The sequence below is a fragment of the Phyllobates terribilis genome, unplaced genomic scaffold (genome assembly GCF_046119375.1).
Source record: "Phyllobates terribilis strain yellow unplaced genomic scaffold, ASM4611937v1 Scaffold_5__5_contigs__length_657084704, whole genome shotgun sequence".
NCBI lineage: Eukaryota > Metazoa > Chordata > Amphibia > Anura > Dendrobatidae > Phyllobates > Phyllobates terribilis.
The window spans coordinates 392,197,505-392,216,402 of NW_027362765.1; the positions used below are offsets into that span (position 1 = coordinate 392,197,505).

At 44.7% G+C, this 18,898-nt stretch overlaps 1 protein-coding gene across 1 annotated transcript in view; it reads left to right on the top strand.

The window, feature by feature from the left end:
* The first annotated feature begins 9,605 nt into the window (after positions 1–9,605).
* GOLGA7B (golgin A7 family member B) overlaps positions 9,606–18,898 on the top strand; it is a 79,139-nt gene continuing 69,846 nt past the window's right edge. The window contains exon 1 of the mRNA XM_073684989.1: positions 9,606–10,115. Within this exon, the coding sequence (XP_073541090.1) occupies positions 10,107–10,115 (9 nt within the window). The 5' untranslated portion in view covers positions 9,606–10,106. The remainder of the gene's footprint in view (positions 10,116–18,898) is intronic.

Consider the following 18,898-nt stretch of genomic DNA (forward strand, 5'->3'; position numbering starts at 1 on the left):
GGAAAAAAAGGCAAATTGGACATAATGTCACACAAAACCCCAAAATTGGGCCAGACAAAATTGTTGGCACCCTCAACTTAATATTTGGTTGCACACCCTTTGAAATAAATAACTGCAATAAATCGCTTCCTATAACCATTAACAAGCTTCTTACACCTCTCAGCTGGAATTTTGGTCCACTCTTCTTTTGCAAAATGCTCCAGGTCTCTCATATGCGAAGGCGCCTTCACCCAACAGCAATTTTAAGATCTCTCCATGGGTGATCAATGGGATTTAGATCCGGACTCATTGCTAGCCACTCCAGAACTCTCCAGGGTTTTGTTTCCATCCATTTCTGAGGGCTTCTTGAAGTACAGTACAGACCAAAAGTTTGGACACACCTTCTCATTTAAAGATTTTTCTGTATTTTCATGACTATGAAAATTGCACATTCACACTGAAGGCATCAAAACTATGAATTAACACATGTGGCATTATATACTTAACAAAAAAGTGTGAAACAACTGAAAATATGTCTTATATTCTAGGTTCTTCAAAGTAGCCACCTTTTGCTTTGATGACAGCTTTGCACACTCTTGGCATTCTCTTGATGAGCTTCAAGAGGTAGTCACCGGAAATGGTTTTCACTTCACAGGTGTGCCCTGTCAGGTTTAATAAGTAGGATTTCTTGCCTTATAAATGGGGTTGGGACCATCAGTTGTGTTGTGCAGAAGTCTGGTGGATACACAGCTGATAGTCCTACTGAATAGACTGTTAGCTGCTTTTTTCTTGCCATAATACAAATTCTAAGTAAAGAAAAATGAGTTGCTATCATTGCTTTAAGAAATGAAGGTCAGTTAGTCCGAAAAATTGGGAAAACTTTGAAAGTGTCTCCAAGTGCAGTTGCAAAAACCATCAAGCGCTACAAAGAAACTGGCTCACATGAGGACCGCCCCAGGAAAGGAAGACCAAGAGTCACCTCTGCTTCTGAGGATAAGTTTATCCGAGTCACCAGCCTCAGAAATCGCAGGTTAACAGCAGCTCAGATTAGAGACCAGGTCAATGCCGCACAGAGTTCTAGCAGCAGACACATCTCTACAACAACTGTTAAGAGGAGACTTTGTGCAGCAGGCCTTCATGGTAAAATAGCTGCTAGGAAGCCACTGCTAAGGACAGGCAACAAGCAGAAGAGACTTGGTTGGGGTAAAGAACACAAGAAATGGACATTAGACCAGTGGAAATCTGTGCTTTGGTCTGATGAGTCCAAATTTGAGATCTTTGGTTCCAACCACAGTGTCTTTGTGCGACGCAGAAAAGGTGAACGGATGGACTCTACATGCCTTGTTCCCACCGTGAAGCATGGAGGAGGAGATGTGATGGTGTGGGGGTGCTTTGCTGGTTACACTGTTGGGGATTTATTCAAAATTGAAGGCATACTTAACCAGCATGGCTACTACAGCATCTTGCAGCGGCATGCTACTCCATCCGGTTTGCGTTTAGTTGGACCAGCATTTATTTTTCAACAGGACAATGACCCTAAACTCACCTCCAGGCTGTGTAAGGGCTATTTGACCAAGTAAGAGAGTGATGGGGTGCTACGCCAGATGACCTGGCCTCCACAGTCACCAGACCTGAACCCAATCAAGATGGTTTGGGGTGAGCTGGACCGCAGAGTGAAGGCAAATGGGCCAACAAGTGCTAAGCATCTCTGGGAGCTCCTTCAAGATTGTTGGAAGACCATTTCCGGTGACTACCTCTTGAAGCTCATCAAGAGAATGCCAAGAGTGTGCAAAGCAGTCATCAAAGCAAAAGGTGGCTACTTTGAAGAACCTAGAATATAAGACATATTTTCAGTTGTTTCACACTATTTTGTTAAGTATATAATTCCACATGTGTTAATTCATAGTTTTGATGCCTTCAGTATGAATGTACAATTTTCATAGTCATGAAAATGCAGAAAAATCTTTAAATGAGAAGGTGTGTCCAAACTTTTGGTCTGTACTATATGTTTGGGGTCATTGTCTTGTGTGAAGACCTACGACGCAACCAAGCTTTCTGACACTGGGGACTACATTACGACCCAAAGTCCTTTGGTAATCTTCACATTTCATGATGCCTTGCACACAGTTAAGGCACCAAGTGCCATAGGCAGCAAAACAACCACAAAACATCTTTGAAACTCCACCATATTTGACTGTAGGTACTGTGTTCTATTTTTTGTAGGTCTCATTCCTTTTTCAGTAAACAGTAGAATAATGTGCTTTACCAAAAAGCTCTATCTTGGTCTCATCTGTCTACAAGACACTTTCCCACAAGGATTTTGGCTAGCTTTGGCTGCAGTCTAGCTTTTTTATGCCTCTGTGTCAGCAGTGGGATTCTCCTGGGTCTCATGCCATAGCGTTTCATTTAATTTAAATGTCGACTGATAGTTCATGCTGACACTGATGCATCCTGAGCCTGTAGGACAGCTTTAATTTCTTTGGAACTTTATTGGGCCTGCTTATCCACCATCCTGACTATCCTGAGTTGTAATATTTCATATTGCCCACACCTGTTACTTGCCACAGGTGAGTTTGAATTAGCATCACATGCTTGACACAAAGATGTTTACCCTCAATTTTGGAAAGGTGCTAATGACGCGCCCCCTGGGCTGTGGGGTACTCGGTGCCAGGCCGGTCGTTGCTAGGGGAAATGTCGCAGTGGCGGTGACCCGATCCGTGACCCAGGGCGGTCACAAAAAAGGGGATATTTACAGGGGAGTTAAAGTTCTTATATACAGTACGTGACGCCACCTGTGGTATGCGGCTAAAGGGAGCCGCCGCTGCGGAGCAGGTCCTCTGGAGCTGGTGTTAATGCAGCAGAGTTGGTTTAGCTCTCCACGGGTAGAGCTTAGCTCCAGGGCAGTGTAGATGTTGCTGTTATGGAAGTAGCACGCATGATGCAGTGTAGTGCAGGGGGTGATGGCGCAGCCGTAATAACTGACAGAGACTGTGGGGTGCAGTCTTCCGGATTTACTCACAGTTCTCAATTTGCTCCTGGTTACAACTCTAGATCATAACTTCCCACGTCGTGCTGCGTTCACCGGGTAGGGGCTCAGCCAACCCTCAGGTACCTCTGGAGTACGTAACGGGACCCCCTTCTGTGTGTTCCCTCTGGTCGTCTCCCTGCACCTCACACCTAGTGTCCCAATCCAGTGACCGCGGACCTTGCTGGGCGACGTCTTCTCTGTTCCCTGGGTCCTCAATGGCCACCTTCTTGGTGAGACAGATGTGGCTTGTGGCTGCAGTACCTGAAATACTGCAGCCTCCGGTTTCCTAGTTGAGGCTTAAAGAACCCTGCTAGTTTAGGGACCGGTCCCCTCTGTGCGACCTGACACCTCCACCTCCTGGCAAATTCGGGCATACGGGTGGCCTCCAGCACTACCCGTACCCCTGGGGTCCCTTACACGTTACTGGAGCCTTTCTCCTGCTCCTCTCTCTCCCTTCAGTCTTGGGCCTCTCTGGTTAGGCCCTCCTCCTGAGCAGAGCTCCTACAGAGCTCCTGCTCCTCTCACTGTCCTCCTCTGACTGAACTCCACTCCACCCTACTCACTCTAGAATGTTCCACCCTCTCTTTTATATCACTTCTTACAATGCTCCCCTGAACTTCTTTCTACACCCACACTCACTACATGGTTCCCCCTACTTTGGTTCCCCCCACTCCAGCCAGGGACATGGCTCAGCAGGGAAGCGACACATCTTGCCCCTCCTGCTGGTCTGGAGTCGTGTAGTGTTGGATGCAGGTGTTAGGGTCCCCGGCAGCACTCTATCCTTACCTGAGAGTGAGATACCACACCTCTGGGTGAGATGCAGTACCTCTGTGGCAACTGAACCCGCAGGGGCGCCACATACCCACCTGGTAAAACACAGCACGTCCGCAGGCTAGAACAGAGTAAAAACACGGTTTTAGACATACAATTTTTTTTTTAGAATGCATTCGCATATAAGATTATAAACAAACTTTTTCTTCCCTTTATGGGAGGCACATTACTTGAACGTTACAGGTTACTAGATAAAACTTTTTAAAGAACATTTTTCTTTACACTCATAAAACATTTTTCACATAAAACATTTTTAGTAGGCTACAGCACGATCTGTAACCGGGAGTCCATTCCACTAAACGGGACCCGTCCGAAAACCCTCAACATAGGCCCTGGGCATGGCTTCAGGGCACAGGTGATCCAGGTGTTGGACCACGTCTTCGGCCACGCCAAACGGGTTTTTGTTCTGAGGTCAGTCTTGTTGTATAAAACCAATAAGGGTCACTTTAAGAAGCACAACTATTTACAGTAAAGTTTTTGGCTGCTCACAATCCTCAGCCTGTCAGTTTTTGGTACCCTTACCGGGGAATTAAGTAACACACGCAAAACTTTTCAAACTTGCAGCATTCCTGTAGCATTATACCCTTCCTGTTAAGTAAACAGTTTAATAGTGGTGTTCCCTCCGGGGAAACACCTGATTTCTGCAGGCTGACCCTGCCAGGTCATCAGCCCCGTACTGCGGGGGCATGTCCTTTCTCTCCTTCACCACTCTGTACACCTGGAGGGCATACCACCCGCGCTCTCCCTTATGTCGGGTAAAGGTGACACGGTCATCGGGGTAGAGGTTTCGGCCGGGATGCCCCTGTTGGAGATGGGGCTCGACGTGCCGTCTATTCACAAAGACGTCCCGGTCCATCTGCGGCTCTGTAACGAAGCCCCACCCGGCGTCCAGGTCGAACTTCACCACTATCCCCTCCAGGCGGGGACTTTTTATTTTTTAAAAAGCTCTTTTTGATGAAATTGCAGTGTGAGCATAATAATATCTCTCTAAGATTAATGAAATTTATAAACCACTTAAAAGCCAGATGAGTTCATAGGAAAATGTTGCATTTCCTCCCCCATTTTGGAAAGGATTAGGATATCATTGGCAGAAGGACTTAATTTTCTTTCTGCCTTTTGACATTCTTAGATAAAGAAAGTACTAGACACTCTTAATAAAAATGGACACAGGTGAGTTGGCAGAAACCTGTTGGATACAGACCAAAAAAAAAGGATCTCACATGGTATGGTATTATCAGAAATCCTATAAGAGCAGCGTTTGGTTTTGACTAGATGCATTTCTTTCATTTCCTTCTCCATGGAAGCAGCAGCAGCAACAAATCAGGAGGCCAGGGGCGATGCAGCCGGGAGATGACCGGCGCTAGGCGGAAGTACCCCGACTGGCGGCCTAGGCGGCGCCGCTCCCCGGTCCTCCCTTCACACTTGCCATCGGGAGATCAGCAGTCCTAGCCGCTGATCTCATGACGGTAGCCGCATTGAGGTCAGTGGCGATGCAGCCGGGAGATGACCGGCGCTAGCTGGTCATCTCCCGGCTGCTCGCAGCGGAAGTACCCGCACAGGCAGCGCCGCTCCCCGGTCCTCACTAACACGGTTCGCTGATTGGTCGCGGCCGCGACCAATCAGCAATATTGGCGCCAAATTTAAACACCGCTCTACTGATTGGTCGCAGCCGCCCGGCCGCGACCAATCAGCGATATTGGCGCGTAATTTGAAACACCGCTTCTCTGATTGGTCGCGGCCAGCTGGCTGCGACCAATCAGCGACTGGCGCAGCCCGGCCGTGAATTGGTGCCGGATTTGAAACACGCAGGCCACCGTCGGGAGATCAGCGGCGATGCAGCCGGGAGATGACCGGTGCTAGCCGGTCATCTCCCGGCTGCTCGCAGCAGAAGTACCCCGACCTGCAGCCTCGCTCCCTGGTCCTCCCTTCACACTTGCCGTCGGGAGGGGCCCCGGGGGGATACATTGGGGGGTTAATTTAAAGTAGTGCACAACCCATTTAAACACTGCTTCGCTGATTAGTCGCGCCCGGTCGGCCGCATACATATTCTAGAATATCCGATGCGTTAGAATCGGGCCACCATCTAGTAAAATATAAATGAGGAGGGTCCTATAGACCTTAATGTATCTGCAATAAGTACAAAGTGTCTCTCGCTCTGGAGAACCAGGGCTGATCATTAATGACCTGGAGAGACTTGATTATAAATAACATGATAAATACACATACAGCACCAAATTCATAGAGCAGGGTGAAGGTTTGATTTTTGGGGGTTGCTATGAATATATGATACCAATAATGTGTGGTTTTTTTATTCATTTTTTCCATTTTGTAAGGGAAAATGTGTTTTTATAACTTCTGTCTTATGTTACTTATTTTTCCACATTTATTGGTGTCACAAGGGGACTTGACCATGCATTTGTTTGATCACTTACTCATGATACTCTGAAACAATACACCTAGTATACTAACATCCTTATTAGTTACCTGGAAAAGCAGGAGGCCATTGTTATGCCTTGGACTGGTATGGCAGCCCATTGGCATTTTGTGATGATACTGTAAGGGTCATTGGAGGTGAAAGAAGAAGCCCTTTCCCTCTCAAAGAAGTCACAATTGCTCATTACTTTGAAACAGTAGAACTTCTGGGATTAGTGTTTTTTTTTATAGTATTGGCCTTTTCATGCAGGGCCATTAATGGTAACATTTAATAACTATTAATTGTGGCCCTGAGTCACTACTCACGGACAAGCCATGAGACAGAGTAGTCAGGTGGTCCAAGGTCAGATACCAGGAGGGCTTGTAGTACAGAGGGGCAATACAAAGCTGTGGTCAGGAAAAAGTCCGGGACCAAATGCCAGGAGGGTACGTCAAGACAAGAGAGTAAGATAAACGCATAGTCAGAGGCCAAGTCAGGGGTCAGATACCTGAAGTCAGAGAGCATCAAGAGCAGAAGGGATAATCAACACGAATAGTCACGACAAATCCTAGGCCCAAGTGGGTACCTCCAATGGTGGCAGGCCACGCCACTGCTAGGGGGGGGGGGGTCGGTGTCAGCGACCGCAGCGGCCCCCCCCTCCACCTCTCAGTGCCCGAACTGCCGCCTGTCAGCAGCCGTCAACACAGAATGATGGAGGTGGAAGTGTCTGATGGCGCTTCCTCCTCCATCATCATTGCTTGCTCTGACGGCTGGAGGGGGGGCTCCAGCCATCAGTGCCCACAATGATGGAGGAGGGAGCGTCAGCAGACACTTCCTCTCCCATCATTCTGTTGCGTTTCCCATCGGGTGGAACGAGGAGAGGTGAGAATTGTATTTATTTTTTTAAATCGGTGACTTGTGGTCATAATAGCGTATGGAGGACCATGGGGGTGCATTATATTGTATGGAAGACCATGGGTGTGCATTATATTGTATGGAGGACCATGGGGAGTGCATTATCCTATATGGATGATTATGGGGGGCACATTATATTGTATGGAGGACCATGGGGGTATGCATTATACTATATGGAGGATAATGGGGGGCACCGTATACTATATGGGGGTTGCATTATACTATGTGGAAGGCTATGTGGGGTCATTATAATATTTGGAAGGCTATGTGGGGGTCCATTATACTATATGTAAGCAATTATAGAGTGTGAAGGTTTGTGTGGGGTCCATCATACTGTATGGGGGGTCCATTATATTGTTTGGAGGGCTGTGTGGAGGTCACAGTTGGGGGATAATACTGTGTTGAGGTCACCATACTTTGCCTTGGGAGTTGAGGTGGGGTACAGTAGGGTCATATCATACTGTGCATGTGGAGGAATTCACCATGGGGGTATCATACTGTGTTTGGTGGCACTTTTGTTGGCATCATACTTTATGGGGGCAATGAAAGAGGAATTTAGGACTTCAGCAGGAGGAAAATTTACTATGCAAAGGCTGGAAAGTTGTGATATATGCTCTTCTGTGACCCCGACAATTATTATTTTTTTTAGTTGGCCAGCTAAGTAGCTAGCAAATAATTAAGGACAGGAGGCACCTTGGGAAACGCCCACAGGCTAGACCAGATTGAACAGCAGGGTAGTCAATGAAAATGCTGACAGCTCAGCAGGCACCAGGTTCAGATTGGATGATTGGACTGTCACTCAGAAAACTGACAGTCCAGCATATTCCAGATCCCATAGGGCGACTGAGCTGTCACTCACAGCGTCCTGATATCAGGATGTATTTCTGTGACTATAAATTTACCTTAGTATCTTAAATGACAAACTGGAGGTTCTTTTCTTTGCGCAAATAAATATAGTATTGTGCAAAAGTTAAGACGCTTGGTCTTGGTTCCATGTATGGCTTTTTGGCTGCAATTCTTTCATGAAGACCACTTCTCATTATACTTCTCCGAACAATAGATGGGTGTAGGTGGATCCCACTAGTTACTGCTATTTCTGAGTTGATGGAACAGCTGGTCATCTTCTGATTTTGAAGCAAAGCATAATGCGTCTTTCATCAGCTGCACTAAGCTTCCTTGGCCGATCACCGTGTCTATGGTCCTTAACATTGCTCATTTCTTGATTCTTCTTCAAAACAGCTTGAACAGCACATCTTTAAACCCAAGTCCGCTTTGTAATCTTTGCCTGGGGGAGGCCTTGTTAATGTTGTGTAACTACCTTGCTGTGCTCAGTCTTACCATGGTGTCTGACCTGTGATATGAAATTATCTTCCACTCTCCCCTTTTGTAGCAGAGTTTTTTACACAGCTGTTTATGACCATTTCAACCTACATAAGACCATGATGATCATTATTACCTGTTTGGTATAATTAGTTACTTATACACCTAAACCTACAAAATCCCTGTAGTTGTGCAAGTGTACCTGGAAAAACTGATGAAGGCAAAGGGCTGTCAGCAAATATTCGCTGGATTTAATTTCTCATTAGTCCATTCACTTATCATTTTGTTAATTGTTAAAAACTAAACTCTTAAAGGAGTTGTCCACTATCTGGAAAATCCCTTTTTAAATTAAATATTCCCTCTTGTAAACAAAAAAAGAAAAAAACCCATATACTCTTCTCCCATACCGGTGGCATTCCAGTGATGTCTTGGCCGGGTATCCCAATCCTGCAGACAATCATTGGCCGCTATTGACTGCTGCTCTCTTACTTCTTCTGCTTGTCCAAACTTCATCCAAAGGCATATGGGCAGTACGATGGCTCAGTGGTTAGCATTGCAGTCTTGCAGCGCTGGGGTCCTGGGTTCAAATCCCACCAAGGACATCTGCATGGAGTTTGTATGTTCTCCCCATGTTTGGGTGGGTTTCTTCTGGGTTCTCCAGTTTCCTCCCACATTCCAAAGACCTACTGATAGGGAATGTAGATTGTGAGCCCCATTGGGGACAGTGATGGTAATGTATATAAAGCTCTGGGGAATTAATGGCACTATATAAGTAAAATAAATCCAGTGGAAGAAGCGAGTATATGGTGGATTTTTTTTTTTTTTTTTTTTACTTGGGTGACTATTTCCTTCAAAAAGGGTTTTTCCAAGTAGTGGACAAAACTATTAACACTTCTATTTTTGTAAGCATTCTTACTTTGCAGCATTTTTTTTCAACACCTGCCTAAAACCTTTGCACAGTATTGTATATAATGCATTTTTAGTAATGCATTGACCATTGTTGTATATGCCATGGAACCCCAGTGCACTTCAATGTCACATGCAAGATGAGTATTTTTTTTTTTGCTACAAAGTGTGCAGTCCCTTTAAGTGCCCTGAGCACTGCTTGGCATTTGCAACAATGCCTGTAAGTAGGAGAGAGCTGACGTCTTCCATAGGTGTCAGGATGTAGCCTTCAGGATGCCATGCTCCTCCCATGCTTCCTCCAAGCTCAGCACAAGACGGTGCGGATGTTCTTGGCTGTCACTAGTGAAGGGAAGGAAGCTGGAGCTCCCCAGACCTTTCAGCACCAAGGACAGCGGCGGCCGCTAATAGGAGCCTGTGCAGCACCAGGGACAGCAGCATCTGCAGATCAGGGTCTGCGGAGCCAGGGTGCAAGGAGCCCAGTGTAATCCCCCTGCACAAAGCCTTGGAAATCCCAGAAGAGGTGTGAGCAATCCAGGCAAGGGGATACAGCAAGATCTGCAAGGACAAAGCAGCAGCCGATGCAGCTCTCCCACTGATACAAAGTAACAGCTAGCAGAAGCCGAGGAAGGGAAGGAGGAAGCTGCATCTCACCCCAATCCTGTGCTGGGACCTGCAGCCTCCCCTGTCTGTCTGTGTGTCATCCCTGCACCAAACATGGCCGAGGTACAGTAAGTCCGAGTCCTGCAGCTCTGCAGAATCTGCATGTAATACTGCTGATAGGGTGGAAGTTGGGGCTACTGATATGATATGGACCTCTTCTGTTTAGTGGAGTCATTTGGAATTGTGGTCAGTCATATAGAAATGACTCTAATATAGCAGTACTGTATGGGCTAATCAGTATAGTAGTACTTTACTATACTACACTGACACTTAAAAGGGGTCGGCTTGTTGATAACCCTGGGGATTGCCCTCCGGGACCTGCATCAATTGTTAGAATGGAGCAGCAGTGCACATGCTCACCCTCCGCTCCATTCATTCCCTTTGAGGGTACCGAGCGTCTTATTCCGGTACCCCATAGAGAATGAATAGAGTAGTGGTTGGGCGTCCCACCTGCTGCTCCATATTGAATCAGCGATAAAAATTCTGCCCTACCCATCAGTAAGCCCTTTTGGATAGGTGATAACTGAAAGGGGGTTTCCAGTTTAAACAAGTTATGGCATGGCCTTATTGACCTCAATCAATTGTTAGAATGGAGCAGCAATGCACATGCTCGACCTTTTGGGCTGCCGAGCGTCTTATTCTGGTACCCCCATAGAGAATGAATAGAGTAGTGGTTGGGCGTCCCACCTGCTGCTCCATATTGTAGTAGAGATAAAATTTCTTCCCACCAATCAGCAAGTCCTGTGGATAGATAACTTTTTTTTTCCACTGAAAACCCCAATGACCTCACTGGATATAATAACTCAATGACTCCTTTTGTAGGTGTAATGTTGCATTGAAATCCTAAATGCAATATTTCAGCATCTGCTACATTTCAGATTTAGCTATGAATATTCATGCAGTATATACGGTAGAATATGTGTAAACTGTACATGAAGGAAGGAATAAAAGTAGTAAGCTTCTGTAACGGTCGAAAAGGATGAAGCATTGATCTGATCTCATGTACAAGGATATAATCTGTATGGCTATAATATCTATAGAGTGAAATGTATTTGTCTGCAATGTAATATGGCAGGATTGTTTTTCCATCAGAGGTGTCAATATAAGGTAACATGAGGGGTCCACAGCTGTCAGCGCTGCAAAGACAAAGAATCCAATTCCATTCAAAAATGAGGTTGACCATGTAGAGGTCTTTGTAACCATATTCCTGCTGATGATGGGTACCAAGTCCTACCCCTTGTTCAAACTGGTTGGGGTCTCAAACTTTTATGACAGGTTGGACACCACCATTAGTACATCAGTGTAAGGCAATAATTGGGTGCATGTTCTTTTATGTCAAAAATGATCTGATAGTTGGGCCAGCATTGGTATTTGGGTATCCAGTTTACAATACCAACACCATTATTTTAGTCTTTACCAAAAGTATGTTTGTTTTTTTTAGACTGGCCTTCTGTAATGATAAAGCTGATCTGTCGGGTGTCCTATATGAGGGACACATGGGTTATCGAGGAAGAAAAGTGTCTCAGTTTAAGGATATATTCATGATTTGAGTCTATATTTTCATTCAGAGGGTTTATTAACTGCTGTCAGGATCCAGAGAAAGACTCTGAGTCCTGCTTCCCTCACCTACTCAGCGAAAGCCTGCGAGTCCTGCTCCTCCCTCTCTACTCATAAAGTCTGTGAATCCTGCTTTCCCCTCCCACTCGTATAGAGATTTTGAGAGTCTTGAGTCCTCACCCACTCATAGAGAAAGACTGTAAGTACTTTTTCCTTCACCTACTCAGAGAAAGGCTGTGAGTCCTGCTCCTCCTGTAGAGGAAATCTGTGAATCCTGCTTTCCCCTATCAGTGGCATAGAGAGCTTGTGAGTAGAGATGGGCGAACACGACCAGAACTGTTCGGCGTCCGTACCAAGCATTCATTATCCGGGGCAGAACGCTGGACACGGACTTTCTGTGGAAGTCCATCACACTGTTCAGAGTCCGGTGCTAAGTCCATGGTGATGAGCGAGAGAGTTTTTTTTTTTTTTTTCAGATTTCAGTTAACCTATATTTTCAATGAGGTTTGGGTTCTGATTGAAGTTGGGGTACAATTCTGGTACCCGGACCAAACTTTGAAATAACGTTCAAGTTGGTTACCAGAATCCGAACTTCCACCAATCTGCTCATCCCTACTTATGAGTCTTGATTCTCTCTACTCAGAAAAAGCCTCTGAATCCTTCTTCTTCCTCCTAATTCTAGAGTAAGCCTTAGAGTCTTGCTTCACCCCCCTTTTTATAGAGTGAGCCTGTGAATCCTATTTTCAATGGGTTTCGTGTTCTGGTTGAAGCTTGGGTTCTGTTCTGGTACCGGGACCAAACTTTGAAAAAAAAAGTTCAGGTAGGGTACCAGAACTCGAACTTCCACTGATCTGCCCATCTCTACTTGTGAGTCTTGATTCTCTCCAATCAGAAAAAGCCTCTGAATCCTGCTTCTCTCCCCTATCTATAGAGTGAGCCCGTGAGTCCTGCTTCTCTCCCCTATCTATAGAGTGAGCCTGTGAATCCTGTTTCCCATCTACCCATATAAAAGCCTGTGATTTCTGCTTCTCCTGCCCACATACTGTGATTGACCGTTCTCGTTCACTCTGTATACAAACTCGTACAGGAGACACTCTCATTCCCTTTGGGTAGGTGAGGAGAACAGGGTTTTCTGGATTTTTCAATGAATGGACCAGTGAAGACAGGCTCACAGGCTTCTTTTACCAGAGGTCCTTTAAAGCAAGACCAAGCTCAGTGTCCCCATTTCCATTTTATTCTGCCTCAGAAAGTTACCGTAACTTGACAGATTCTCTTGAAAAGTTTGTGAGCTCAATGTCAAAAGAAAATTTTGGGGGTCACAGATGGGGATGCAGTCGTTTGTTAATAATCTGTGAGCACTGTGATCCCTACTGTATGTATGCAGCTTATTTTGAGCATTGTGTATATGGACAAAACTCTATAAACAAGTCCAGCGATCTTCTCACCTGAGGCCCCAAGATTTCTCCTGGGGAATAATTTCTTCCTGCTTTGCTCTGTCTACCTCTTCTTTGCCTTTTTATTACTTTTGGAGATTTAATTTTATGCTTCTAACATATTTTATTTTGGCAAAAGTGCAGAAATAATTTCAGTGATCTTACTACGTATTATAGTAGTTTATTTTTCTAACTTCCTACATTGGCTTCTCATTGGGTTCTCATACTTTGTCATCTATGATTGCCTTTTAGTTCTTGTGGTTTCCATAGCTTTTCACTTGCGTTTTTTTTACAATTATTTCTTTTGACTATTTTGTAGAAATATACCCAAGTCACTACTTGTGAACCTATTAAATGAGGTTTCCTACTACAGTAAGTAATGGTTTATCGATGGGGTGCAACCACTGGAACCCACCAACCCTTAGAGTGTTGGGACTACAGCTCTGGTAACGTGCAGCACCTTGGTCTGATATTTTTCAGCACAGCGCCTCCCCTGACTTGGCACAGGTACTGTGGCATTGGTCCATTAACTTGAATGAGAGGCAGACCCCTACCCACTCTGTCGAGAGGGATATTTTCAAGTGACACTGTGAAAAGAAAAGAATTAAAATGACCGGTCAATTTGTTCTAGGGACCATCAAGGTTCCAGCAGTCAGAACCCCATAATCAGTAAAGAAGCCTTTACACCTTATAGTTGGCCAAAATTGCTGATTTCAGCAGGCCTGACCGATATTGGGCAGGTTAAACTTAAAGGGGTTGTCCATGACTGATACATACACAGGATTGGTCATCAATATGAGAAATGTTGCTGTCCAACACCCTGATCAACTGTAACGTCGAAGCCCAGAAGTTAACAGTGTATGGAGCCAGATCGGCGCTGCTCTATACACTTTGTAGTGGCCATTCTCTGGTAGTGCAGCTCAGGTCCTTTTGAAATGAATGGGTGCTGATCTGCAGTACCCAAGAATGGCCACTATACAATGTATGGAACTTGGCTGTTCTGCCTCTGTACGGTGCTGCAAGCCGTTAATCAGTAGGGGTCCTAGATGTTGGACCCCCACCGATTTGATATTGATAACCAATTACTATGGATAAGTAATCAATATCACAGTCCTGGACAACCCCTGTAAAGAGGTGTCTGGCAGTGGCATTCTTCTTTCCCTATTAAATACACATGAATGTTTAGCCAAGCTGAGTGTTCATGGGCATGGGGGAGAAGGGAAAGATGAGTTTCATCCAATGATTTCATGTGTATGGCCAGCTTAAAGGGGTTATCTCAAGTTTGCAAGTTATCCCCTATCTATGGGGTAGGAGACAACTTCCAGATCATTGGGGATCCAACAGCTGGGACCCTCGACCGACCTCAAAAAACAGGGCTGTGGAGCAGTGGTCAATTATGTGCTCAGCCGCTTCATTCATTCTTCATGAGACTGCCAGAGATAGAGCACTGTGTCTGCAGCACTCCCATAAGAATGAATGCAGCGGCGGCGACCACAGCTCCATTCATATGGGGCTCTTGAGAATCATTGATCTTGGGATTGGTGGGGGTTGCAGCGGTCAGACCTTCAGCGATCGGAAAGTTATCTCCTATCCTATTGTATCTCCTTTACGTAAAGTACAGTAATCTAGAGACATGCCAACCCTTATTTCATGTTGTGACTGCGACTTCGCAACAATATATATACATTGTTATTTAAAATAAGCACTAATAACTGCTTTCTGACAGTCTGTCTCCTTCATTGACATAACTGGAAACCCGAAATGGAGGAATTTGCATTCCATAATCCCAGGGTGTTTATGCGCTGTCATCAGAGTTATTTTACCTCTGTGTGGGAGTATCTTCTCTCTTGTTCTGTGACTAATTCCAGTAGGCACAGAACATGAATACACGAGTATTAGATCAATAGATGTTTGAGGGCAAAGACGGGGACAAATGTTTGCAAACTTTTTTATTTTTTTTTACATTGTAACTGACTGACCTAAAAAACTTGTCGACATCTTTTATAGTTTCTTAGTGTTAAGGTTGAAAGAAGACACAAGTCCATCAGGTTTGTTTTATTTATTTATTTTACTTGCTTACATAGCGCCATTATATTCCACAGCGCTTTACAGATATTATCATCACTGTCCCCACTGGGGTTTACAATCTAAATGTCATGGGGATACCACGGCAGGGGCCAAGAGATCGCAGCGTCTGGTTACATGAACTCCTGCACTAATTAGAACTGATTCACCATCATATTAAACAGTGCAGGTTTTCCTTGCTTTCATTGCAAGGGTTAATCAGTTCAGTTGATCTCCTGGAGCTCTCCATCCTGAATTGTCTCAGCTGTTCTGTGTTGGTCTCTCCCCTCTGGTATATATGCTCGTTACTGGCATTTAGGAGTTGCCAGTGATAGTTCTACTTCCTGGTTTGGTGGTGAAGGAGAAGATTCAGTGTTCGGAGTTGGCGGTTGGAGAGTTTTTCTGGAGATTGCAGCGTGGAGTTGGTTTGCGTGTTTATCCTTATCCTCTCACATTTGGTTTCCCCTTTCTATACCCTCCGCTGTTTCCCACTCTGATTTGTGAGTGTATTTGTATGATTGTAGTTTTCTTTTACCCCTGTTTGTCTGTTTGGTGTTTTCCTATACACTTCGGCCCCTCACCTCCCTGGGTGGGTGAGGGATCAGATAAGGGTTAAGTTAGGAGCATAGCCAGGTACGAGACCCTGGCATCTCCACCATTTGGGGTAATCCGGAGGACATGGATAGACTAGGACGTCCCTAATTCAATGGATCGGGTAGGTGCTCATAGTCCCTTGCCACTACATGACACTAAATTTCCTATCAGTAGGAAACAGAAGCACCCAAAGAAAACCCTTGCAAAAAAACGCGACCAGTAGCCTAATTTGTTGATCCAGAGGAAAACAAAGTCATATGAGGCAGATGTTAATTTGGGGAAAAACTCCTTCTCCTTACCAGATATGGCAATCAAATTAGTTCACAGGATGAATTTCTTATCTCCAAAACCTAGTGCCCATAACCTGTAATCTCACATTTGTCAAGAAAGGCATCCAACCCCTCTTTGAACTTTTTAAGGGAATCAACCATTACAATATGTTGTGACAGAGACTTCCTTAATCTCATTGCTTGTACTGTAAAGAATCCATAGTCTCACTGTTCATGCAATAAAGAATCCATAGTCTGGAAGGCACAGTAAAGAATCAGCATCTCTGATGATAATTAAACCTTCTTTCCTTTAGAATAGAAGTAGAGAATGTCCCCTTGTCATTGTTGCTGGCCTAGGTCTTACTCCTCCTCTCTTGCTCTGTGCAGTATTGTATTTAGTGACCATGAGCAAATCTTTGAAAACTGGCCTTAACCACGAGAGATCCATTGAAGGGGTTATCTGGGACTTTTTTTTAATTTCCCCTTTGGGGCTAAGCACTTACTGATTGTAGTTGCTAACTACCTGCCAGTGCTGCCCTGAGACGATCTCTCCCAGGTCAGATCGGTCACAGGCCACTCCTGCTGGCAATTGTTCAGCTTCCTGTGACATCATGTTGACAGAGCAGATCCTTCTCTTCCACTCTCCTCTTTGAACAAGGCTTCAATGCCGATGTCCTGTTGATTGACAGCCGACTTAGCCTAACGCAGCGGGGATCTGGCTGTCAATCAAAATGACATTGACAGTGACGCCCCATTGACTGAGCAAAACGAAAGAGAAGGAACTGCTCTGTCAATGTGACGTCATAGGAAGCAGGAGAATTGTGAGCAAAAGTGGTCCTTGTACAGAAGGAGGTGAGCTGTGACATTACCATTTGTGAGTAGTAGATCCTGTATTATCAGTTGTACATATAGGTGTTATCAGCCATTGTACAAGAGAAGGAGGTGAGCTGTGACATCACCTATTGTGAATGGTGCATCCTGTGTTATCTACTGTATATAGAGGTATTATCAGTCATTATACAGGAGGGGGAGGAGGTGAGCTGCGCCATCACCTATTGTGAATGGTGGATCCTGTGTTATCTACTGTATATAGAGGTATTATCAGTCATTGTACAGGAGGAGGTGAGCTGTGACATCACTTATTGTGAATGGTAGATCCTGTGTTATCTACTGTATATAGAGGTATTATCAGTCATTGTACAGGAGGAGGTGAGCTGTGACATCACCTATTGTGAATGGTGGATCCTGTGTTATCTACTGTATATAGAGGTATTATCAGTCATTGTACAGGAGGGGGAGGAGGTGAGCTGTGACATCACTTATTGTGAATGGTAGATCCTGTGTTATCTACTGTATATAGAGGTATTATCAGTCATTGTACAGGAGGAGGTGAGCTGTGACATCACTTATTGTGAATGGTAGATCCTGTGTTATCTACTGTATATAGAGGTATTATCAGTCATTGTACAGGAGGAGGTGAGCTGTGACATCACCTATTGTGAATGGTGGATCCTGTGTTATCTACTGTATATAGAGGTATTATCAGTCATTGTACAGGAGGGGGAGGAGGTGAGCTGTGACATCACTTATTGTGAATGGTAGATCCTGTGTTATCTACTGTATATAGAGGTGTTACCTGTTATTGTAATCTTGTCTGTGGGACACCTGGAAATTCTTCTGTACAGAACATCAAATATCCCTCTTGGGCCTTGTGGCCAATGTGATTTTTTTATATAGATCGTGATATGGAAAATGAAAAAAATTATATATCAAAAAGTAAACGAATATATCATAATAACTCGATTTAAACAATAAGTCATTGATGACTTATCCCTTTTATGTTTCTGTGATTACAGTACGTGTTATGAACACACGTGGGTCTCGTCCTTTTGCAGTAAGGCAGATGAAATGCAGTGAGGATACAACCAAGTCATTGGCCTGTCGTCTGCATTCCCTCCGGCAGATGTTGTCCCTTTCCCCCATTTATGAGTATATAGGTATCTGGTAAAACTTGTGCAATTTGAAAATGAAGTAATATTTCCATACATTTCATGATGATGAATACTTAAGTCATTGCCCAGGGCAAACGAGCAGTAATATCTCTTTCTGTCAGATGTTGTTTATCTACAGGAATCACATTGAATCTATCTCATTTGTCTTCAGTAGCCTCCAGGAACGATCAGCAAAACAGCATGTGTATGGAAAAGATTAGAAAACTCATACATTTAGGTAATATTTTACACTGAACACAAAATAAAAATTGCTCACATAAAGCCAGTGTTATGTGTGGTAACCTGGAAGCAAATGTGTCATTTCCCTACAGCTCCCCCGCAGGGGAAATGAAGTATTACATGTTGTCCATTAGGTTATGAGACTTCCTGAGAAGCTGTGGACCCCTTTTGGTAGCAAATGCAATTAATTTGGTTTGGGGCTAAACTGAGGATAATTATCAGAATTATTATAATATGACAGACAAGGAGAAGGTCAGGGCAGGCCGCAGACAGGTGAACATGGTGAAAATTCTAGACAGGTCAGTAACAGAATAAATACATTTGTAGAAAAGCACACCTTAACTCAAACATGAACAAAAATAAACCATAGTGTCCAGGCACTGAGCAATGCTGGAAGGGTCCTAGGCCATTGACTGAGGGGTCTTGTTAGCCTCTTAAAGGGCTGGCACTCGCCAATGCTGAACCTCCTCACCTGTTGATCTGATCTATAGATGTAGGTTTTTTAAGCAGCCAGAGGGAGCACCAGAGATCCCCGCCAGGTGGCACATTTAGCAATCGGGATGCCGATGGAGGCCATGACCATGGAAGGCAGGTGAAGGACATATGTGAATAAGCCCATTGCGTTAAAATCAACATGCTTTGTTCTCCAACTTATAGATGGAAGTGTCATATTAGTGACAACCCCCCCCCCCCCCCCC